The 26,161-nt window shown below is 40.8% G+C and overlaps 1 protein-coding gene across 5 annotated transcripts in view; it reads left to right on the top strand.

Annotated features, from left to right (window-relative positions):
- Positions 1–26,161, top strand: part of shq1 (SHQ1, H/ACA ribonucleoprotein assembly factor) — a 131,405-nt gene that overhangs the window by 88,850 nt on the left and 16,394 nt on the right. For all 5 annotated transcript variants that reach the window (XM_073072392.1, XM_073072393.1, XM_073072390.1 and 2 more), the window contains one exon: positions 832–952. In XM_073072392.1, coding sequence (XP_072928493.1) covers positions 832–952 — 121 coding nt within the window. The remainder of the gene's footprint in view (positions 1–831; positions 953–26,161) is intronic.

The following is a 26,161-nucleotide window of genomic DNA, read 5'->3' as shown; positions in this document are numbered from 1 at the left end:
TCAGAACTGCTTTAAACCCATGAAATTGTGAAAATATGTCTACACAACATGCATTTACTTTTCCACTATAACTAATAATGAAGCACCTTATCAAATGCCTTTATCTAAATGTGGAATGTTCACCTGCACCCTCCCTCTTATCCACAGCACAACAAACTCCAAGTAATATTTGTCAGTCACATTTTCCTTTCACAGACCGTACTGATTTTGCATGATTACTTTGAATATCAAAGCGCTTTGCTATAATGTAACAGCATCTCACATTTTCTTAAAAGCAGATGTTAAGTTAATTAGCTTCTCCCATTTTCATTCTTTTTCTGTGAATAAAGGTGCTACATTTGCTATTTTCGAATTTAAAAGAACTTTTCCCAAACCTAGGGAATTTTGGAAAATTAAAAGCAACGTGTTGACTTTCTTACCACCCTTTTTAAGTTCCTATGATGAAGTCCATTAGGACCTGGATACTTGTCAGCCGCAGCTCCAACAATTTGCACAGTGCTCCTTCCTTTGTGATTGTAAATTTCTGAGTTCCTCCCTCCCTCCCTCCCAACTCCCAATTTACAACTATATCTGGGATGTTACCTTTCCTTTGCAGTGAAGATGAAGCAAAATGCTTTTTTCATTCATCTGCCATATTCATGTCAGTATGACACATTCCATGACTTCCATTTATTAAACCATTCAGGGTTTCTGTATTAGGCTTCAGTAATTAATATTGTTTTATAGTACAACTGACTGAGATGCAAGTTACATTGTACTATGTAAATGTTAATGAAGATAGCAGATTTATGTACGGTTTTCTAAAAGCATTTGTGTTCTCTTTTACATTAGGTAAGTCTGCTGTTTTGAAATGTTTGCTGGCCATCCACAAAATCTTCAGGGAAAGTGACCCTGCGTATCTCTTCAATGATCTTTACATCACAGACTACTGCATTTGGATCCAGAAAGTGAAGTAAGTATTGTAATTAAGACATGTGCAACTGGGTTATCACAACAAACTGCAAAGATGATTCTATCAGGCAGCCCCCTCCACCCTACTCCATTTTACACATATGATGATATCTCATTGAGTTAGAGACCTAATTAAATATGTATAAGGAAATGTTAAGTGCCTGATAATATATGTCATCTTAGATTTTTTTGTTGTGTTATTTTATCTGGGATTTTTAAAGTACCATCATCCAGTTCTCTATGTTGAAATTCTGTTCCAGTTGCCTTTTCTTCTTGATGTCAATTTACTGCTGGCTTGAAATCCTGTCAGAAATTTTGACCTGTTCTCTTGGCTGCACAATGTTTTCATGCAACATCAGCACTGGAAACTGTCATTTTGAGCTTCATATGTATAATGATGCAAAGGTCCTGAAATAAAACTGAAAGCGTCACAAGTAACTAGACGACAGTCAAAGGTTTCATACAGGTTGTCAGATTGTTAGAGAAAGGAAACGGAGACAAAAGTGACAGCTTTGGAAACCCATATGTAAAGTCTATGCAAGCAGCCTCCAGTTTCAGTTGCTGCCCATATACTGGGGCGTGATTATGCGCCAAAGTACCTTAGAGCCTTACAATGAGGATGAAAAGGTCAAGAAGAGGTTAAATTATTCCAAGAACCAGGAAAAGGTTGTATGCAAAATATAAAACAATGCAAAGCACAGGTTTTATTGCATTGTGGTTAGTATCAGTAATGTTTAAATTTATTCATAAATTCTTGGTACAGCCAGGGACATTCATTGCTTCTTCCTAACTTTCTGTAAGAAGTTGAGGAATGAACTTTGTGGAGTTCCAATGCTTGTTCCAGTATTTTGACCAAAGAACGTGAAGGATCTGAGATTTATTTCCAAGTAAGAATGAATGAAACAGTAAAAGCTTTGAAGATGGTGACTCCTACACATTTGCCTTCCAGGTAGCATGTGCCATCATTTTGAGAGTTGCTATCGAACAAAATTGAGTTTGCTTCCGCAGTGTGCCTTCTACATATAATAAAATATAGTCTTGGTGCCAAGTGATGATGAAGAGGAGTTGACTTGATGGATCACTTGGCACTGAGAATTTTGCTTCTGACTTATTGCAGCCACAACTTTAAGTTAGTCTAGTTTTGTTTCTGTCCAGTGGCAGTTTGTTTTCACCTGCTCACTTAGCCTATCTATATCCAGTTGCAGAGTGCTGATACTATCACGACATGCCATCCCACCTTTCTTATATCGTGCACTCTTCCTCCTCTTATGCTTCCTGAATTTTTAAAAAAATGTGCACCTATGTACAGATTTCTTTCTGTAAATACATTCTCAAAAAACATTTAACGAAATCATCAATCATGATTTACCTTTCACAAAAGCATGCTAACTTGGTTTGATTATATTAAGCTTCTCTAAATTACCAGCTATCGCTCCCTTGATTATAGAGGTCGACATCTTGCTGACAACAGATGCTAAGCCAAAAGGCTTACTGTTACCTTTTTTTTTGTCTTCTTCCCTTGATCCATGGGATCACACTTCCTGTTCTCCTAATCTGCTTGTATCTTCTCGGAGCTCACTAAGTCTTGAAAACTTCAACCAATAGCTTTACTACCTCCACAGCTACTACTTTAAAACCTTCATGTGTTGGGCATTGGAGCATGGTGATTTATCTCAGTTTTTCCAAAACCTTGTCCCTCTTGATAGTGATCTTAGAAGTTCTCCCATGTGCTATAAACTCGCCCATCAAATGTTTTCAGGAAGTTTGCTGTGTTTGTAAAGACATGCAAACTCAACTATTTGCCTTATCTTTGATTCCTGTTAATAATTCCCAATGTTGTTCCCTGGGAGTCTCACACTTGAGCTAGCTTCTCATTTGTGAAATGAACATTTCTGGGTATACCTTATCCACATTCGCTTTCTGGATGCCATATTGGCTCAAGTTGATTATCTAGCTACTCTTGCTCTCTCTCTCTCAAAGACATGGAAATTCTTCCCTTCTTATTGTACTGCTAGAGGACACCCAATAGTAATATTGTTGAAGATTTCAGAGGGTAGGTTGATAAACCAAAGGTATTATTATTGTCCTTTTTAAACATTTTTTTTACGATCGCAAGACCCTGCTGCACATTAAGAACTCAGAGTACTGCAGGTCTGCCCTCTCAATGAGTTGCTCATAGGTGGAGAAACTGAAGGAGCTGGACTTGGTGTGGATCGTGTGCTGCTTGCATCGGACAGTCAGAGTCGGTGCACAGAGGAGTGTGCAGTCTAACAGCGAGTGATTGCCTTAGTCGCTGTTCTTGTGATCATGAGGCCCTGTTAGATATTGTTAATGTGGAAAGCTGCAAGTCTGATCCACTGGTTTATTGGCGGACACTGGGGGAGCTGCGTGGTCTAGGTTGTGGCAAGGGCTAGGTTACGAGCTGCTATGTTACGTGCTTGCGGCCACCCGGGGGGAGGTGTTGAAGTCGGTACTGTCCTCTGATGCTTGCTTGGCAAAACGCAAGATGTATTGGGTTCGACTGCAGACTCGGGTCTTGGACTTTTTTTTGTGGGACTGTATTTTATTGCTGTCTTATATGTGCTATGTGTGCTGTGTATGACTGTTAGTATTGTGTTTTGTACCTTGTCCCCAGAATAACGTTTTGTTTGGCTTAATTCATGGATATTCACGTGTGGTTGAATAACAATTAAAATTAAACTTGAACTTGAAATATCAGGAAAGCAGTAACGATGTACATTAATTGCACATTATTTTGACAAAATTAATGATGTTTGCGCCTTGATTCTCTTGGTATAGAAAATTAATGCTTACTTTAGCCTTAAAGATCAAACTGCATAGTTCTAAGTTCTGCAAAATTCTCACGTATTCACTATTCTGCACCTCCATCTGCTTCCTGAAAATGCATTTTTTAAAGTCCTGAACACACAGTTGGATGGCAAGGAAGATGTGGCATTTTTCAGTTAGATTAGGGATACTTGCTATGGAAATGATCCTGGGATGTGACACATGTATGGAATAACTGGGGTTGGAGAGCACAAAACTACTTGAGAATTTCTGGATGGTGACACTGGCAGCATGATGAGGCGGTCAAGATGCGGTGACTATTGCCAAGCAGCCTGAGTCCATACCAACTTAATTTCTGAAAGCATCAAGCACTTTTCCAATTATTTATTTAACCAGCCAAGCTGAATATTTTACCAAGAAGCATGATCATAACAGGTGATCCAGTTTTGACAGATATGTCAAGAGAAGGCATCAAATTTTAATTAGTCAATTTAATCTGGTAGTTCCGTTTCAACAACTAAATAATATGGCAAGTAGGGTTGTTTAAATGTTTTTCTCTTCCCATGTGTCTCTCTAGAGAACATAGTCTGCAAGCTTTTGCGTTTGATAACTAATTTGCCTGAAATTCCCAAGAGTATCTTGACTATGTTTCTAACATCTGAGATCCCAAAGAATGAATGTTTGCACTGTTTTCCCCTAACTAAGCACACCTTGTTAAGGAGTGGGATGAGCACCAGTCAAGGCTGATTTATACTTGTGCGTCGCATCGACGCCGTAGGGTGACGTGCACCTCTCCAGAAAAGATACTCGTGTCGCGGCGACGCAGACTGCAACAACTGTGATTGGTCCGCTTGGTAGCATTGTATTTCCTCCTACGCATTCCGGTTGCTTCTTCTCCACCATATCTGTACTTCAATACAAAATAGATGAACCAAATCGTCAAATCCACCTGCCGACATGCGAAAATGTTTGAAATGCATTTCCTTGTCCATGTCTCTCATGAAGAAACTCAACATAGACCCGCGTCGACAGCGCTTCTCCCTATAGATGCTGCCTGGCCTGCTGTGTTCCACCAGCATTTTGTGTGTGTTGTTGCCTGTATTTTGAATGCCAGTTTGATTGCCTTTTATGTTGTTACTCCAAAGTATGAGCGAAATTTGTTAGCTAGAATTAACGGAGTTAAGCACGTAATTCCCATTATGTGGATAAGATCCATGGTCACGGGTACTAGCTTAACCGATATTCTTTTCAGGAATTGTGAATATGATGGAGATTTAAAAGTGACTGGCATAGCCATCACATACTGACAGAAGTACTATTTAGGAGAGTGTTGGAAGATAACTGAGAATCTGTTGGTTGCCAAGATGTGCATGTCAAACAAGAGACAGCTGCAGCTCAGTTGGTAGCTCTGCTGTCGAAGTCTGAGGCTTTCAAGTTTAAGTCTCGTGCGAGAGTCTTGAGCAGGAAAGTACAGGCTGGCGTTTCCCTGCAACACTGCTGGAATGCAGTTCTGTGAGAGAGGCCATCTTGTGAAAGACATGTAAAGTAGAAACCCTGCTTGCCCTCACGGTTAAGCACAAAAATGGCATTCATTGCGTCAAAGCAGAACATTGTTTCCCTTCCCCTCTCCATCTGCTTACGCTGTCCACTGTGGGAAATTTGGGCATCAGTTTTTCACCTTTGGCATATCTGGGGGATAAAAGAATTCACCCTTTGATCTTTGTTATCCGTTCTTGTGTAAAATTACCTTAAAATATGTTCCTGTTTCTTCCTCCATGGATGCCACTTAACCTGCTGGGTATTTCCAGCATTCTTTGAATATATTTCACTTAACCAGCATCTGCTGTTTTGTTTTACTTCCCAGTTATCCCCAGATATAACCGTAATTAATACTACGTGTGTGAGCTGTATGCAAATTGACTGCTACATTTCCTAAGGCACTGTGTTTCAAAGTAAGTTGGCTGACAAGTGCTTTAGGAAGTTTACCTACTCCTTGATTTACAAAAATGGATGCATTTCTGGTAAATATATTGATGAATGCAATTTTGCAAATTGCAAAAACAGAACGAAATGTATTAGAGGAGTGTTTGTACAGTTATTCCTTTGCACAGAGAGTTTTCTTCTCAGGCAAATCTTCAGGATCAAGGGTGACTTGCTTCCACACTGATTCTGAGGTTGTGAAGTGGCTGATGAAGACCTTGTGGGAACCACAGACTCTGATATGGAACAGGAAGTGGCTGCCGAGGCAGGTTGTTGGGTGCTCTTTCCACCTTTTAAACAAGGCTTCTGTATATTCCCAATGCACAGCCTTGAAATTCTCAACACCAGCCTGAAAGTTGTTCTTGCACTTTGAGTAGACATGGGCAAGAGGTCACTGGGGAACTTGCACTTCAAAGAAGCTGTGAACATATGCTTGTTTGCTTTTTGCCTTAATAATTTCTTCCCACAACCAAACTCTGGGAGTATTGAACTGGGCCTTGCACATGGAACGAACTGATGGTAATTATGACCGCCCTGCAGCGGATGTGGATCTGAAGCACAGCTCTGACATTGGTTCCATTATCCTTTCACTGTATTTGCAGTTTTGCAAAGATGCCTTTTGTGGTATTTTCCAGTGCCTTGAGAGACCTGCTACAGATGGTCCTCGTCTCAGAAACAGCTGGGCAAGTGAGGCACTGTTTGACATGGTTTTTAAAAAAACTAGCTTGCTAGTTTGAGGCTGTGCCCAAAGAGTCAGTGGTTTTATAGTAAAAATTCATATATTGAACGCCAATATATTGAGAGGAGTTAATCATTCATATGAAGTAGGAAAGAGTGATATGTGCAATATTTTCATGGCTTTAAATGAACACTGCTTAACTTATTCAGAAAAATACCTCTGAGTGCTTTTCATGTGTCTCTGCAACAGAAATTGTTTTGTTTTAGGATCTCATGACAAGTATGTTCCTAGAAATTTACACTGCCTATGAACATCTGTAAACTGGCAATTCATAATTACGTTTTGATCCATGGTATTGATGTAGGTGAGGGCTGGGGTGTTTGAGAATTGGAAGCCTCTTTCCACTGTACACATCAGTTAACTGAAAGCGCATCTGGTAGAATAAATCACTATTGATTGGTGGAAATGCTCACTTGAGTCTGTTGCATATAAATCAACAAGCTGCTCAGTTCATGGAAGAAAATAATCTAGTCTGTGCTAACAGGGCTCTTGGTCGCCAATACCCATTCTCTGGTATCTCTTCAGCTCGACTTATAATTTATTTAAAAAAGGAAATATTTCACCTTTGTATCACATTGGACTTGAAAGCTGCAATAAGTCAGTCCTAAGAAAACAAGGTGCATCAACTGTTGACAAAATTATTTACTGTTGGGAAAGGCTGAGATTGCAAATGTGTAATGGTGTTGTATTTGCCTTTTACTGGCTTTTTTTTATCAATGTTATTCTTGTGAAGGATAAAAGCAATTTTATTCCTGAAGCAGACTTTGCTGAGATGCAGCTTAGTTGTGATAGCTTTATCTGCAGTTATTGGGGGCAAAAAAAACCTCTGGAGTAAATGGGATTGGGCGGTGGAGCATGGTGAAACGCTGATATGAAGAGGGAATAAGGTGATTTCCCTAGAGTGGAAGTTTAATGATCTCTCCAGTTGAATTGTGACAAAATACAGTGCGAGGTTACAAGTATCCATCATTAAAATGGGCTGAAAATAATTAGCTTTGAGATAGACCATGGGTTAATTATCAGGTTGCTGATTGGGTCAGTAGTTTTGTCAATATAACAAGTCACTCCCAAAACTATTATTGAATCAACACTTTTTGGAAGCTGCAAAATATTTCTGGATCATTGCCTAATTTCCCAATAAAAAGTAATTCACATATTCTAGCTAGAGGGACCATTAAACTTGAAGAGGTGCACCGCACCAATCAGGATCCAGTGGTTATTTGGAAAAGATGGGCTGGTTCTCAAATGTCTAATCAATGGTAGGTTGTCTGCAATAAAGGAAGCATAATGGTTCAATTTCTATCTGCTGACAGTAGAGGCCGCCAGTGAATTAAATTTCTTCCAAGAGATACCTGCTGTGACTTCATTGCATTCTCGAGCAAACTCCCAACACCATAAAGCTGCAAAAATATTTTTTTGTTAAAATTCTAGGCCAACAAGTTCAGGACAGTTGCAGATCAGCCTTGCCTAGAACAGATTCCAGTACTTCACCTCACACCGATTGTTGTCTGTCCCTTCAGATCCTCTCAAGTTCTCTTATACCTCCCTCCTGTTTTTAACCAACACTCCCCTTCCCCCAGCCTAATGTTAGTCCAGTTTCTTTCCCCTAACCCACATTATTTCAACAGCTTAGCACTCACATACTTCTCCTAGTGGGTTTCCCCTCTTCTGCCCCAACTGGTTCTATCTGCCCACCATTTCTTCCTTCTCTGGTTCCACTTTCTATTACCACCTAATCTCTGGCTCCCCTTTGTCTGTCTTTACTCATCATCCATCACCCTCCACCCACAGTCTTTCAACTGGACCCCTCCCCACCTGGTTTCATCTGTCCATCATCCCTCTTCCTCATGTAGTTCCACCCATTGTCTATCAGCCAATGCTTTGCTCCTCCCTCTCAATCCTTTACATGGCCATTTCCTTTCTATACTCTCATTCTTGATTCAGACTCTCAACCTAAAACCTCAAGCATCCCTCAAAATAAGCCCTTTCTTTTTGCCAAAGTATGCATGTACAATACAACTCTGATATTTGTCAAGTCAAATCAAGTCACTTTTTATTGTCATTTCGACCATAACTGCTGGTAGAGTGCACAGTAAAAATGAGACAACGTTTTTCAGGACCATGGTGCTACTTGAAACAGTACAAAAAAACTAAACTGAACTACGTGAAAACAGTAAGTTGGTGTCAGTCCAGACTCTGGGTATTGAGGAGTCTGATGCCTTGGGGGAAGAAACTGTTACGTAGTCTGGTCGTGAGAGCCTGAATGCTCTGGTGCCTTTTCCCAGATGGCAGGAGGGAGAAGAGTTTGTATGAGGGGTGTGTGGGGTCCTTCATAATGCTGTTTGCCTTGCGGATACAGCATGTAGTGTAAATGTCCGTAATGGCGGGAAGAGAGACCCCGATAATCTTCTCAGCTGACCTCAGTATCCACTGCAGGGTCTTGCGATCCGAGCTGGTGCAATTTCCGAACCAGGCAGTGATGTAGCTGCTCAGGATGCTCTCAATACAACCCCTGTAGAATGTGATGAGGATGGGAGATGGACTTTCCTCAGCCTTTGCAGAAAGTAGAGACACTGCTGGGCTTTCTTTGCTACGGAGCTGGTGTTGTGGGACCAGGTGAGATTCTCCGCCAGGTGAACACCAAGAAATTTGGTGCTGTTAACGATCTCTACCAAGGAGCCATCAATGTTCAGCGGGGAGTGGTCGCTCCGTGCCCTCCTGAAGTCAACAACCATCTCTTTTGTTTTGTTCACATTCAGATATCTGTCTTCTCCAGATAGCCACAAAGTACAGAAAGACTATGGAGTTGATGAAGGAAAAGACATCAACTTCCCCCTCCCCACAGAAAAAAACAGTGACAATAGCAATCCCCGACCTCCTCACTTGCAAAGAAAAACAGTAACAATCCCTGACCCCCCCACCCGCAGAAAAGAACAGCGAGTGTAGCATCAAAACCCCTAGCCTTCTCTCTTACACACAAAACTGCAACAGATTACCCACCGGCCAGTCAGCCACAAGAAAGAAAACACCAAAAATTTGAAGGAAACCAATATAACATACAGTCCAACAATCACACAAATCTCAGATTATCGGAAGCATACGATCAGAGTAGCCGCATGAACTCGTTCCTTCTGTAAAGTGTGACTGCTGACCCAGGTCCAAGCACACCAGTCCAGCTGCTGACTGTCTTCTGCCCAGTGTACCCCGCTAGGAGCAATTACTAACCTCTTCCATGTTCACCTCGATTTTTCAGTCTTCCTCACCACTTCGAGATGGTGTCATTCATGACCCTGCACCTCATATCTGGTCTTTTCCACGCCGTGGCTCTCCAGACACAGCATAACATCCACCATCCTTTGATCGAGTTCCAAGCTGCACATCACAGGCTCCAACATTTTCCCTAACACAAGATGAAAAGAACAAGCAGAAGGTGCAAAAAAAGCTAAATAATTGCAGAGATTTGTTATCTGGAAGATGTCGCCCAAGGAATTTTTGTTCGCTGGCGCTATCTTTTAGTTGCATCTCCCATTCCAGTTTTGGGGAGGTTAAAACATAGCATGTCTGGGAGTTGTATCTGATACACTTGTTGGACTGCTATCGTTATCAAGAGATGTTAAAGATGGCAGGAGATGAGATGATTTTGGATTGTTGCCAAAAAATAGTCAGCTGACGGATTAGGAACTTTTCAGAACTCAGCCAAACAAGAAGCCAAATGTTGATAAGGAAAGGGAAACTAGAAGCAAGTGTAGGCTAGCAGAAATAAATTCAGACTGTAAAATATTGCATAAAAATTATAGCATCAACAGAAGTTAAAGTCTCATACTTTAAGGCAGGAGGAATTATCAAGGGAAGTTAGAAAATAGGACAGAAATTAAACAATGTTTATGTGCCTTCATGCTTTGAAGTCCAGCTTCTAAGAAGAGAAAGCCACGTGGCAAATGTGGAGGAGGACATAACTTTCTCTGTAAAATGGTGCTAATGACAAGTTTATGGGACAACTAACAGGTCAGACTACATGAATGAATGCAGAGAAATAGCGAAAACCACAGACGGATGACGTAGCTGGTTCTAATGCACTTGATGAAGTGTCCAGTTGCTCTCCTAGCTGCCACATTAACCCATTTGGTCATACCCTGTCGGACAATTCCATTTGTTCTATCCATCCTCTCCCTGGCTCCTGTGCCTCTGAGCACTAACGCGTTTTCTCTCTCATCCCAATTCTGGTGAGGAAGTCTCGGACCTGAAACCCTCCACAGATGCTATCTGATCTGTGTGTTTCCAGCATTTCCTGTTTTCATTTCAGATTTGTGGCACATGATTTTTTTTTTAAATTTTAACACTACTAGTATTGTTTTTATGTTGTGAATACATTATCTAGCTTAAAAAGTCACCTTTCTTGCAGAGGTGGATAATTCAAGTTTACTGTGTAAGTGCACCAGCAATGACACACTTGTGCTGTAGCAGTGTTGGATAAAGGAACACTGTAGGTGTTTCAATGAAGCTGAAAGAGGTAATGGACACAGGACCAAAGGCAAGCTGACCTAACAAATATTAAGTAGATAACCAAGCAAGAGCTGGGGAGGAGGAGGAGTGGTAAGTGATGCTTAAGTGGCTCTTAAAGCGGAGATACAAGGGGATGACAAGAGGGAGTTCCAGGGGATGGGATCTTCATTGCAGAAGGCATGGTTCATAGTGCTGGGAAGGAGGAGGGTAGGGTGGACAAGGAGCTGAAGCCAGGAATGAAGAGTATGTTGTGACTGGGAGTGTCGGAGTTGAGGAGGTTACTAAATGAGGATTGGCAAAGCCATGGAGAGGTTGGAGCATAATCAGAACATTAAACTTTCCAGTGTTGGTTACCAAAGGCAAAGGCGATCAGTGAACAGAACATGGGTAATTGGAGAGAGGGAAGAGATTTATTCATAAGCTGTTGTTCATGAAGTTTGGGCAGGCAAACGCATACATCATTGGCCAATATCTATGGGAAGGGAACAGAGATGGGGTTTTAGCTCTGAACCCTTTCACCAGAACTGGGGAAGAGCCTGGAGTGAGGATTTCACCAACAGATGAACAGTGGCAAGGATGGGAATGGCTACTTTTATCCAAGTAGAAGCATGTCCTGGACCTGATTATGTGACAGCCATTGGCTTGGGCTTGAATAGCATGTCCAGTTATTTATTAAAATATAAGTTAATTGTCTGTTCTACGTGAATAGATGTTCATTTATCAGCAGTCATGTTGTACTCCTGATTATTATTGGGATGTGCAGTGAGTTTAAAGTTCTTTTTGTCCTTTACTGTAGTACTATGAAATGTGAGGTACAAGTTATGAGAATTGAGGAATATTTTCATGTTACAGCACCTATCTTTAGCTTTGTTCTTTCACCATTAAGACACCCACCCTCCTTTACTTCAAATTGTTTTATGGATCAGTTGTAAATGTGCCCATTGTGGAATCTTTGTAATGGGCTCCTCATCTCTTATTATCTTCCCATAATCTCTGGTCAATAGCTTTCCATGCCTTTGAGTGAGAGCCATAAAGCCTGACAGTTTTTCACCACAGCTTCCATATTGCAACTAATGTCATATTTAGTATTCCAAAGCATTACTTGATTGGTGTGCTAATTTGCTGAATCCAGCAAGTAACATGTCCTTAAACAGGTGCGAACAGATGGAACAGATATTGGCTGTGCTGAAAATGTTTTTAGAGCTAACAGATGTTGCGACGTATTGCAAGTAAATCTGCTGTTCTTCAGATTTCAAATGCAGGTGTTTGCTTCTTCGGTTTTACCCATGCAAATCTAGAGTAAGAGCTGTTGATTAAAGCTGGTTACAATCTTGTTAGTGCTTTTGTAGAGTTTTAGAATGAGTAAAGTGCAGAAAGGCTTTGATGTGAAGTTAAAATAAAGAAGAAAGTGAAACTCAGCACTTCTTCCTGAGTTTGTGGAGACTATGTCACTAAGTGTATTCATATAGATAAGAATATGATTTTTGACAGTAATTCTGAAGTTAGTACTGGAAAGTAGCACTGAGGTACAAGATCAGATGGAGGGACTGAATAGTCTACTCCAGATTCTATTTCTTTATTTTTATCATCTTATCTAATTGTGACTCTGAGTTTTTGACGTAATCTGTTTTACTGTTTTTCCACAGTAACTGCTGCATAGAAACAAGTCCCAGTTATCTTGCCATTAGCCCACTTCCTCACAATAATCCTGCAGATTTGTATTTTCAGTACTATTTGGGAACACAGTACTCTCAGTCATCATGATTTCCATGCTGAAACCAATGGAATGGGTCTATTATGTCCATCTTCAAAATCATGATTAATCATGACAGAGCTGAAACGAAAGAAAACATTTTTACTGACCTTTTTCCCACTTTCAACTTGCCATTCCTCTCCAAAGTTCTTGAAAATGTTGGTAACTTTCAAGACCATGCTCATTTCACCCTATTCTTTGTTTGAATCTCTCCAACCAAAGTGTTATCCTTCCTGTAATGATAAATTTAGTCACATTGGATGGACTGCTGATATACAGTTGCAAGAAAGGTTTCTCAGCCTTTTGCAACTGCCTACTTTTCAGCTTTAATTACTCATAAAATGTGGTCTGATCTTCATCTAAGTCACAATAATAGACATGCAATCGGCATAAACTAATAACACACTAACAGTAGTACTTTTTGTGTCTTTATTGAACAACTCTTTAATCATTCACTGTCCAGGCTGGAAAAAGTATGTGAATCCTTGTATTTATAACTGGTAGAACCTCCTTTAGTCACAATAACCTCCACTGAATGCTTCCTGTAGCTGCTGATCAGAGTTGCCCAATGCAAGGAGGAATTTTAGACCATTTTTCCATACAAAACTGTTTCGGTTCATCATTATTTCTGGGATATCTCGTATGAACAGTCCTCATAAGGTCATGCCATAACATCTCAGATAGGTTGTGATCTGGACTCTGTCTTGGCCATTCCAAAACACAAATTTTCTTTTTTAAACCAATCTGTTCATGATTTATTCTTGTGTTTCAGATCATTGTCTTGTTGCATCATCCCACTTCTATTAAGTTTAAGGAACTGGTGTACTACCTTGACATTCTCCTGTAAAATGTCTTAATACAATTTTGAATTCATTGTTCCCTCAACGATTGCAAGTTGTCCAGGCCCTGAGGCAGCAAAGCAGCCCTAAACCATGACACTCCTTCTGCCATGCTTCACAGTTGGGATGAGGTTCTGGTATTGGTATTCAGTGCCCTTTTTTTTCTTGAAGACATTCAAACGCTGCTGAAATCAAATGAACAATTTAAACATTGTTTAAGGTAAATCACTTAGTACACTGAATCACTTTTGAAAGTGGACGAATTATACCAACTCATTTTAATTCTAAATTGCCAATCATTTTCTACTTCTCCAGTCAGTTCTTCCCTTTCAAATAATGGACTTGTCATGCCATCAGATCCAACAGCAAATTCTTGCTCCATAACAAGACTCAGTGATGAATACAATTCAGAAATGGCCAACAGAACTTCACCATCCTGTTATAAGACTTCTTTCGGAGTCGTGAACAAGTTCATGCTTACTTGGTTCTGATGAAGATCCTTGGACTTGGAAGTACTGTTTCTCTTTCAACAGATGCTGTCTGTTCAACAGATGGAGTGTTTCCACCAGGGTTCCAGCATCTGCATTTCAAAATTTTCAGTGCTTACTTGGGGATAGTGGAAGTGTGTGGCATGTAGTGATGGGATTGCAGGTGAAACACACAAAACCTTCACTGTTTACAAGCAAGTTCTGGTCCCAGACCAAAGATCTTTCATAGTTTTTCCTTTAAATCTCATTGTGAAGTTTTCCTTCCATTTCTCCAGCTTCCTTCTCTCCGTCCTTCCCCTTCCCTACTCCATCTCGGCATCAACAAGCAACTGAAAAGTAATCAGTGTTTGAAAGTGAGACACTTTATCTTGATGTTTAATTAAGGCTTAGGCTCTGAAGTGTGTAATAATCTTCCGTGCTGAAAGGCAATTTGGGATTGGTGGTTGCTGGGAGCACTGCTGCCAAGGTTAGCTTAGTGTCTGCTTGGTTGGGCTACAAATAAATTCAATGGAGTAAGAGGTACAACACACTTCAGCTGATATGAATAACGTTCCCCTTATCTCAGACATCGTGGAGAAGAACAAGGCCCTCCCACTTCAGTTCAAGTTTTAATGATGTGTGCCTGATTTATAGCAGCGTTACCTCGCTGTCTAGTTAAGAAGTTGTAATTTATTGTGCAAATGAATGGTCAATTTATGGGGAAATTATGAATTGTAATATAAATGCAAATGGAACTTTTGGGAGCTGCCAGTATATGTAACTTTGATTGTACAGGTCTAGAACTTACTGAAGTCCAGTACAAATTGATCTTGTGGAAGTGTAGCTACAAAAAGTGATCCATTGATTGATTAATCTGCAATCAGTAACTTTTAGTGTGGAGCAGCCAGAAGGGAGGAATAAACATGTGAGTGATTACTGATTAAAAGAGGTTATTTCCCAGTTCTATTCATTTTCTTGAGCTTCATCATTTATCACTCAGTTGCTTCAGTGAAATTGACTTTATTCCAGTGTGTGTGTGTAAATACAGTGCTTTTGCAGATCTGCAGTGGCTGCCTTTGTCATCTGACAGTTTAACCACTGAAATCTGATCTTTGATTTTACGATGTTGTAACTCCACTCTCTGGAGTATAGCCAACTTGTTCATTGTCCAGGCCATCATGAAGCTTCCTAAATAATCAAGGACTAATTGTAGTTGTGCCATGTTATTTAAGTGACAGGTAAATTATAGCAGGCCAAGTAAACACTGCTTAATGTTGAAATAAACTACTCAACTACTTTTATTGAAAGTTGGCTTTTATCTAAGGTGTTGCTTTCCAAAATAACCACTGAGATTTTCTTTTCACTCCAAAGTTGACTTCAAGCAATACGAACTTAGCAGTACAATCCCGAGCAGTGTTGTGCATTTTTCATCGCATACCATACTGATGACACATCGAGTGCTTGTTTCTATAGATAGAACTTTCTTGCTAAGTAGACTTCTCCTGAGTTCCGTTTCGCGCTCCAAGCATTGCCTGGGCTGAAATTCTAGAGCTTGAATTTTTGCATTCAGAATCAGGTTTAATATCACTGGCATATGTAGTGAAATGTGTTGTTTTGAGGCGTACATTGCCATACATAACAATAAAAAACTCATTTACAATAAGAATTATACAGCACTGTGTAAAAGTCTTAGGCACAGATATATATCTAGGATGCCTAAAGCATTTGCACAGTACTTTTGTAATTTTATGATATTGCACTGTACTGCTGGTGCAAACAAAAACAAATTTTATGACATGAGTGATGAAAAACCTGATTCTGCTTTGGGTCTCTGTTGTGGATTGAGAGTGGGAAGGGGGTGGGGAGAGGGCAATCTTGGTTGGGAAAGGGAGAAGGGAGAGGGGAGGGAGGGGCAAATGCCAGAGAGACATTCTATAATTGTCTGGAATACGATGACCTTGCTTGGTGCCCCAGGGCTTGCTATACCCGCGCTACCCCATGGCACTGGCACTCCTGTGCCACCTGTCCCACGCACCCCCCCTCCCCCTGCAGCACTCAACCCATGCCATTCCCAATATCCTTTTCTCCTGCCAGATTTAGAAACTCACTCTCCGCTCCAAATTGACAAGTACAGTATTGTACAAAAGTCTTAGGCACCCTAGCTATATATTCTGTGCAGTACTATATATATATACTATATAAAATTTTAAATGAAATAAGTAGTGCCAAAAGAAAGGGAAAAAATAGTGAGGTAGTCTTCATGGATTCATTGTCCATTCAGAAATCTGATGGTGGAGGAGAGGAAGGTTTTCCTGAAATGCTGAGTGTGTGTATTTAGAGGCTTCTGAACCTCCTCCTTGAAGGTAGCAATAAGAAGAGGCATGTCCCGGGTGAAGGATGTCCGTAATGATGGATGCTGCCTTTTTGAGGCATCGCCTTCTGACGGTGTGCCCACAATGGAGTTTTCAACTTCACAGCCTTTTCCGATCCTGTGCAGTGGCCCCTCAATACCAGGCAGTGATGCAACTGGTTAGAATGCTCTCCGCAGTACATCTGTAGAAATTTGTGAGAGCCAAGTCTCCTCAAACGCCTGATGAAATATAGCTGCTGCGTGCCTTCTTTGTTGGGTCCAGGATTGTTCCTCAGTCATGTCGACACCCAGGATCTGGAAACTACTCACCCTTTCCACTGCTGATCCCACAATGAGGACTGGCGTGTGTTCCCTCGACTTCCTCTTCCTGAAGTCCACAGTCAGTTCAACATCTTACTGACGTTGAGCGCAAGGTTGTTGTTGCGACACCACTCAACCAGCTCACTCTCGTGCGCCTCCTTGTCACCGTCTGAAATTCTGCCAATGTAGTTGTGTTGTCAGCAAATTTATAGATGGCATTTGAGCTGTGCCTGGCTGCGCAGTCGTGGGTGGAGAGAGAGCGAAGCACCGGGCTAAGCAGCCATTCTTGAGGCATACTAGTGTTGATTGTCAGCAAGCAGGAGATGTTATTTCTGATCTGCAGACTGTCATCTCCTGGTAAGGACGTCAACGATCCAGTTGCAGAGGGAAGTACAGAGGTCCAGGATTTGGAACTTGTTGATTAGAACTGGGGGTATGACTGTGTTGAGCTGTTGTCAATGAAGAGCAGCCTGATGTAGGTATTACTACTGTCCAGGTGATGCAAGGCCAAGTGGAAAGCCAGTGAGATTGTATCTGCTGTGGGCCTATTGCCACAATAGGCAAATTGCCGTGGGTCCAGGTCCTTGCTGGGGCAGGAGTTGACCTCTCAAAGCACTTCATCTCAGTAGTTCTGAGTGCCAATGGTCAATCGTTATTGAGGCAGCTCACCCTGCTTTCTGTGGGTTCTGGTATAATTGTCGCCCTTCTGAAGCCGGTGGGAGCCTCTGACTGCAGCAGTGAGAGATTGAAGATCTCCTTGAACACTCCCACCAGTTGGTTGGCACAGGTTTTCGGAGCCCTCCAAACACCGGGGGGAGGTTTGGTGAATAGGGGGGTGTCTTCTTTTTTTCTTTGGCTTGTTGAATTTGGCAGTGGATTACAACATATGGAAGGAGGAGAAACATTCATCGGGAAACTGGAATGGACAAGTGCGCCAGTGATATACCTCATTATAGCCATGAATTGCAAGTCAGTTGTGATTGCTTCCAGCCGATCTGAGTCTTCATGCCATTGGCGGGATCCTTTTCACTGGTTCAGTTGTTCTCCAGTTTCTGGGTCAAGTTAACCTCGTTTATCTTAATTTCCACCATCTTAAGGTATTCTTTGGAAGTTGCTGTACAGGGTATCGTTGCTCTGTGACGAAGCAATCCTCTGTGAAGTTCAACAAGCTGAGGAAAATGAAACCTCTGCTTGCATGAGGACTGATCCAACATTCTCCACTATAGTTGGCATAAAACTTTGGAATTGGCGACAAAGTGTACCTTGCCTCTTGGCAATGCATTTTACAGAATGTCCCTGGACTCTCCATCAACTCCAGGGCTGGGGTAAGTATTCCAACACACTGGCGCCTGACCTCGGTGCAGTCCTGGCTTTCATTAGCTAGCCCTTATTACCCTCTGCCCCTTTACTGTGGCTCTCTACTTCTCTCTTCTGCTAAGTCTGGCATGTTCCAGTTTTTATTTGAGATTTCTGTCTACGTTATATTGCTTCTTCTGGCCAGAGCAGCGGTATTATTACACAATCATGTGAATCACTTTAGTGGAGTGCAATCACGTAATTCTTTCCCTTTTATGTTCCAATCGTGCAACACCTTTCAGGTAAGAGTACTGGCAGATATCACGTTATAAAATTGAAAGACTCCCAGCATAGAAGTGGGAATGGTGGTGAACCTCAGTCTAAATCTGTGTCTACAAATGGCAGCATTTGGATGTTAGCAGTTTCACCAACAAGATGAACAAATGCCGAATGTTTGGACTTGCTCTGATTTTCAAGGCCTGTTTTTCAAAAGTGTTTACCTTCCTTTCAGGATATATACTAAAGTTATTTCCCGAATGTAATATTTTGAGAGCATGTTCATCCATTTGTTACTTTAGAAAATATGCACTTGATTCCTCTCAAGTACTAACAGAGGATTTGCCTTTAGAATATCACCAAGATTCAGTAATTTGCAGTACATTGATCGTAGTTGGTGAGTCAGTTTAGTTCATTCAGTTATCATGCCACTGAATAAAATTTCAGTGCTGCAACTAGTTAACAGTGTGGGATGTATTTGCATTTTTTTTTAAAAAGTATTTTAGTGAACCAAAATTCAGTGGCTTGGTCGTCTCATCTGAGAGTAATTTTAAAATAATTTATTTTGCATCATTTAATTGGTTTCATCGGCCAAGAACTCGTGAGATGACAGCGTGCAAGTTACAAGAACTAATTAAAGTGAAAAATGGCAGAAATGACATGTCCAGCAGCAAGTGCTGAGAATGAAAGATGCTGGTTTCAAGTGTAGATTCTCATTTAGAATTAGATGAAGGAACTGAATTAACCCTAATTAGGGGAAACAAAAGGTTAGTAAAGAGAAAAAGAAAGAGTGAGGAAGATCCAGTCATGCCACACAAGAGCTACTCTGTCAGATCACCAATAGAGATGGAAAATAAAATGATTAGTACTTTGCGATAATGTAAAGATACTAAATGAGACAAAAGATAACAAGAAGAGTACCCAAAAATATATTACCGCAAGATTGAAACAAGAATAGAAAGTAAATGCGTAATAGGTTTTTCAGGACAGTTGAAGAGAAGGAGAGACTGACAGGCATAAAAGGGCGGTTACTACAAACACCAAAACTACCCAGCACATTCTGCTCCAAGGAAAGTGTGGAAAATAGCCTTGACCTGTATATACTAAAACTTAAGATACACATTCTTTTTAGAAAGATAAAAACTGCGTATGTCTTTGTTATGATTCTGAATTTAACAAGAAGTTTGATGGATCCAACACCGGAATTTGCAAAGATGGTTTAAACAGTTTTACCCTTTCTTCAATGGTAAATGTCTAGATTTTGGCCAGTTATTTACAGTTTCTTGACAGGAGTCAATAGTTCACCACATATCAAAGTCAGAATCACAAACTTACCTGGTCAGATTGGCTCAGTGACATCAGATTTATCCATTTTGTGGTTTGCATTCCTTCCTGTTCTTATACTTGCATTTTCTTTTTACTGTTATTTGCATCATGTTGGTCAGTTTATATTTCTTTCTCATTTAAAAATGGATAACAACTGTCAAAGAGTGCATTTTCCACAAATTAAAAATCCTGGAAATTGTGATGTGCTGCTGGTACTATCACGTCATTGAAACCCGTGCTATTGGAATTGTTACTGATGGCTCAACCACAGAAAGCAATGTTTTCCCTCAGCAGTTCTGGTGTTTATTTTTGTTCTCATTTGCAGCAAATGTGGGAAATCCTGACACATTAAGAAACTGTGCAAGCTGTGCAGAATATGCTAGAAGTAAGTCTGGCTGAAAAAAATAAAAATAAATGAATGAAATATTTATGACTTTACTTTTGCTAATCTAGTGAAGTACAAATGACTTGCATACAATTTTGAAGCCTTTAGATAGAAACTGTAATTGTTGTTTTGGCCATTGCTTGATATATTCTACAGTATCAGGGATGTATTATTGGCAGTCTCGAGTTTGGAAGCTTAAGGTTACACTCCACCCACCAAGCAATGCTTTCCCATTAATTATGGGGAAGGTTCCCCTCATTCTGAAGGGAAAAATAACAGAGGCTGAGCCCACTTTTGCCAAAAAAACAGGCATGTGCAATCTGGAACAAGCTTGGAAAAGAATGAAGGGTTGAAAGTACTGGGTTTTTCTGTTTTTCTTAACTTAAGTTGCTGAGGTTAATGCAGAATGCCAGAGGGGAGATGGTTTGGCTTAGATCATAGACCACAAATGGACTTTGGTGGTTAGTACATAAAGTGCTATAGTGAGGAAGAAGTGATTGGTGGGGGGGGGTAGATCGTGGCAAGCATCTTTTATGAAGGTGATATGATTGTGATGGTTGTAAGAAAAACAACAATGAACTTCCAAATTTGGTACTATGTTTGATTGCCTTTTCCCACAGGGTTCTATTTAACCCTGATCCCACAGGACAGTTTCTCTGAAAGTTTAGAGCGATTACTCGAATCGAGTATGATGCTCCCCTCGGGGGGGGTTGTCAATCAGGGTTTTAACCATATAACAATTACAGCATGGAAACAGGCCATCTCGGCCCTTCTAGTCCGTGCTAAACGCTTACTCTCACCTAGTCCCACCGACCTGCTCTCAGCCTCTCCATTCCTTTCCTGTCCATATACCTATCCGTATCTATCTTGAACATGAGCTTGAGGTTTTAGGCTGGATTCTGTTAATGGATAACGCCTGTGCGTGACTTTGTTTAATATGGTGTGTCTGATGCACAGTCCTTAACAGATCGTCAATGGTCGGGGTCCATTGGCATGAAATGCGAGACAACTGGGAGCAGTCTTTCTCTAGCTGCACTGTTGAAGTCCTGGTTGGATCACTTTTTGTCTGGGAATCTTCCCCTTGACCTTGCTGCCATGGGTGACCCTACCGGATCTAAGCGTCAGATCGCTAAACTCTAGGCAGCATTGCTCTTGGGATGTCAGGAACTCACAAGCTCTCCACCACAACATGGTGATCTTTGGAGTTGTCTCTGGAAGCACGGCATTCAGGATGGTTAGCATTGTACTTGTACCATTTCATAGTTGCAGTAATACACTGGGTAGGGCCAGGATGTACCACAAGTCTAGTGTCTGTTGCTTAGTTCAGTTCCTCCCCCTCTCTCATTTAAAGTGATGGTATTATATTATTTTGGTATCTTGTCAAGCTGACCTTGCTTTATGACTTCCATGCCTGTTTAAAACAGTAACATGGTATTAATCAGAGCGAATTTCTCAAAGTAGAAATGGTCTGAAGGGAAAAAGGAATGTAGGAACTAAAAGCAACACACACAAAATGCTGGTGGAACGCAGCAGGCCAGGCAGCATCTATAGGGAGAAGTGCTGTCAACGTTTCGGGCCGAGACCCTTCGTCAGGATGCTGCCTGGCCTGCTGCGTTCCACCAGCATTTTGTGTGTGTTTCTTGAATTTCCAGCATCTGCAGATTTCCTCGTGTAGGAAATAAACATGGATTTATGTTTCTTAAAAAAAAGTTCAATTATGTCTAACTTCTCTCCACTACAAAAATTGGTAACTTATCGCTTCAGGAGTTTTGTTAATGCTCTTTGCTATTGACCAATTCCGAGAAAGAATCATGTTTATTGTTACTGTCTCATGTGATGTGAAAATTGTTACTTTGTAACAGTAGTTCAACGCAAAGCTATAAAATTACTATAAATTACAAAATAATTAGATAGTGTTTGTGGGTTCGTGGACCATTCAAAAACCTATTGATAGTGGGGGGGAAGCTCTCTGGTGTGTGTATTCCTGACTTTCCCATCCTGAAGTCCACAATCAGATCCTTGGTCTGGCTGATGTTGAGTGCGAGGTGGTTGTTGCAACACCACAGAACCAGCTGAGTTGCCTCACTCCTGTACATCTCATCTCCTTGTTGCCATCCGAGATTTTGCCAACAGAGGTGCAATCTGGCCCTTTAGCTCACAATGCTCTGTTAGTAACCAAAAGCCCAACTAAACTAACCCTTTCTGACTACACAATGTCCATATACTCACAATCACACTGTCACACGCTCTCAACACACACATGTATGTCTATATATGGATATATTTTGATTGCCCTGATTATCTTCTTTGAACTTGTCTGCTCTCATGTTAAATATATACCCTCCAGTAAATGGTGTGTGAGTTGCGTTTAGCCCAGTTGTTCTGTGTAGACTCTCAAATTGGGTGATATCGCCCCCCCGCCCCCCCAGGACAGTAGGGGGAATTCAGTGGCAAGGGACTGGGAAGCAGCTGAGGGATTACAGGCTTAATTTAAGAAATGAATTACTTATTATAAGCATTTGATCCTTAGTGCCTCATAATTGATTACAATGTTCATGTAATCACCTCATCTCTTGCTAACCCACTGTTCTCTTAGGCCAGTGTTTCCCAACTAACTTCATTGTGGGGCAGTGAATGTTCAAACTCTTCTATCTTGGCATGGCAGAATATTTCACCAGTCATTTAAAGGATAAGCTTTAATTTTATTGATAGCAGATATTACAAGTGTTGTTCATGAAGAATGTCACTGGCTGAGGGATGCTGTGAGATGTTGACAATGCATTACACAATGGGTTGCAAATAGACTAGGAATTTACTTTATCCATAAACGCAACTAAACCAACATCATGACCTGTCCTATATGGTGCTCCATCCGTTGCACAAGAAATTGTGTTCCTAATCGGAATACTTTTATCCTCAATAAACATTGTGAGCTTGTTGTAGATTGATTCGCCGTTGATACTTTAAACTTTTTACGAAAGGGAATCTTTCTGAGGAATCCTTGGGGTCAGCAGGTTCACTGGCTCTATTTCACTGTTTGATTCTGGCTAGCGCCGTTTCATTACGCGACCTATTTTCTGTAGAGAAAGTTGTGATAGTGTACTGGACTTACCAACTGTTAAATTGCATGAACTTGTTCCGTGCCGCTAGTCAAGGGAGCTTTTGGGCACCCTGGTTGCTAATTCATGCATCCCCAATAACGTCTGCTTGTTTGGTAAGGTCAGGTGAGATTGCTGAGTTCCAGACATGTTGTGACAAAAAGTGCTCACCCTCTGCAGAGCTATATTTCTTCCTGTGTTCCAGTGCCTCATCCTTTTTTTTTTGGAAGTGCCTGCTCGATGAACAGTCGGTCAGGTCTTGTGCCTCAGGTTAGGTTGCCGCTTACTGCTCCTCCCCCCCCCCCCCCCCCCCGCGACAACCATTTTCCTTAACAGCCCCTGAGGACACACATAACCGCCCCTGTTGTGAATCACTGTCTCAGACTTTGCTTGAAGTGCAGTATAGTTGTTGAAAGGTAATATTGAAATATATTTGGCAGATCTGAACTAAAGAAATCGTGTTATTTCCAGGCTCGGCCCGCATTTTATTGCCATTCACTACTGTAGTTCAGTGTCAGCCAGTACAGTTTCCATTCTCTGATCACACACTGACGCAATTCTGGTGAATTAGGGTATGACATTCAATGGGGTAAAGTTCAGAATCTGCCCTTTTAAGTAGAATTGATGGTGTTTCTCTAGCCCACAGCCTAACCGAGATATCACTGCTCCTCGTTGCCTATCTTCAGGCAGAGTCAGGTTTTGCCTGAGCAATGATGACACCATAACTTTCCCCTTTATTGAGCGCAGTGCTTGGGGTTAGACTTGAACAGTAGGTGACTGACTGTGATTGTTAATCCGTAACGAAAATGACAGAAGCAGACCAAAGAAGTGTAGACAGTATGTAGAATATCTGAAATATGGATTTATAACAGCACCTAGCAACCAACAGCAGTCAATGTGTTGTGTGAAAAAGTTTTTTTTCAAATGAGGCACTGAAACTATCAGGCTCCTTGAACACTTGAACAGAATATACTCTGATAAAGCAAGCAAGAACATGGCTTATTTTTGGTCACCTCATGAAAACTTCCAGAAATAGAAAAGAAATTTAAAATATGTTTTCTAGCACCTCACAACAAAACAGTGATGGTTTCCGTGCTTCATACAACATTTCATTGCTTATTGCTGAATCTGGAAAGCCCCATACAATTGGAGAAGAACTGATTCAGCCAGCGGTAAGGGAGATTCTGAGTATGGTTTTGCGTAAGTCACCAGACCAAATAATTAAAGTGATTCTGCTCAGCAACAACTCTGTTCAAAGACAAATGGATAAAGTGTCTGAGTATGGGGAATGTGCAACGTGCTTGGGGCAACAGAACTTGCTCGGCAGTTGGATGACTCAAATTTACCAGACAACGAATCTTTATTTCTTGGTTATGTTCACTTCATGAAAGATGAAAGCATGGTTCAAGCAACACACACAAAATGTTGGTGGAACACAACAAGCCAGGCGTCATCTATAAGGAGAAGTACTGTGGATGTTTCGGGCTAAGACCCTTCATCTTCCTTCCAGTTAGTCCTGCCGAAGGGTCTCGGCCCGAAACGTCAACAGTGCTTCTCCTTATAGATGCTGCCTGGCCTGCTGTGTTCCACCAGCATTTTGTGTGTGTTGCTTGAATTTCCAGCATCTGCAGATTTCCTCGTGTTAGCATGGTTCATGAGTTGTTTTTGCAAGAGGACTAGAAACAGATAAGGGAGAGGCAATATTTCGGATTGTTGAGTTATTTTTCAAAGAGGAGGACATTCCACTCACCATTCTTGCTTGTGAAAGATGGGTATCATCAATGACAGGATGTCACTGTGGGATGATTACTTTCTTCAAAGAAGCTGTATCTAACATATTTAACATTCACTGTGTAATTCACAGACAACATCTTGTCACAAAAAAATCTTAAGTGCTCTGCTGCACGAATCATTAAGTACTGTTATCACAGTGGTAAATAAAAGCAAGTACCATGCTCTCAATTCTTGACTATTGCGTTGAGAATGGTGACCATTTTGAACGCTTGCTGTTGCACACAGGCCAGGTGGCTCCCAAAGGAAACTGCTTGAGATGCCTTTATGTGCTTTTTGATTATTTGTTATTGCAGTATTATTTTAATGTTTTAGGAGACCTCACCCTGATGTAATGTTTTAGAAATACTTAATTATTTAATTTTTCGGGGTTTTTTTAAAAAATATATTTATATATATATATATATATATAGCTTCTGAGTGCCTGGTTCTTTGGTTCACTGTTGGGACTACTGCTGTTGTTAATCTCTATTAATTATTTGGACATGAAAGTGCACAGTCATTTCAGAAATGTTTGTGATATAGTGAGCATAGTGAGATAGCTGTGGTTGCTGTGCTTCATCTCTGCGAGCTTGTCTGGCTAATATGATGAACCGAAACTGAGGCTTTGGGCCTACTCTAGGGGTCGGGATCAATTTGGTTCTGAATGTTGTGCTTGCTTCCATTTGCATGATTTGTATTTATTTTCTCTTTTTTTTTCTCCACATTGGGTGTTGACCTTTTTTTAAAAATTGGGTTCTTTTGGGTTTCTTGCTTTGTGGCTGCCTGCAAGAAGACAAATCTCAAGATTGTGTAATTTATACATTATTTTATAATAAATGTTCTTTGAATCTTGATTAAGGAAGATAGCATTAGACTTCTGTTTTAAGTTGTTAGATCTGTTTGGAGCCTGTCCCATTTAACATGACGAATGGGAAAGAGAACAAAACTGAGACAGAAATAGATAATTTTTAACATTGGTCTACTAGTGCCTGCCCATCTTTTTAAATGATGCATGGCCTAGTACAGCTCAACATTTACAGAGAAATATTTAAGACTTTTGATATTATTCACAGTTCATGGAATCTTTACAACACACACCACACACACTGGAAGAATTCAGAATCTCTTGTGTTGATGCATTCTTTTGCTGTAATTCAAGGTATCTCTAAGATGCCCTCTTAATTTTCAAAACACTGGTATAAAGTTGGTTATGTAGAACTTGAGCTTTAAGCATATGCAACCAATGTGAAATCTTTTCCCCAATCTGCAGATTTCATATCTGCCAGATGTTGCTGTAAATACTTCATAGCATGTTTA

Source organism: Hemitrygon akajei, chromosome 19, assembly GCF_048418815.1.
Source record: "Hemitrygon akajei chromosome 19, sHemAka1.3, whole genome shotgun sequence".
NCBI lineage: Eukaryota > Metazoa > Chordata > Chondrichthyes > Myliobatiformes > Dasyatidae > Hemitrygon > Hemitrygon akajei.
The sequence above is the reverse complement of the archived record's forward strand: the minus strand, read 5'-3'. Positions and strand labels throughout refer to the sequence as shown.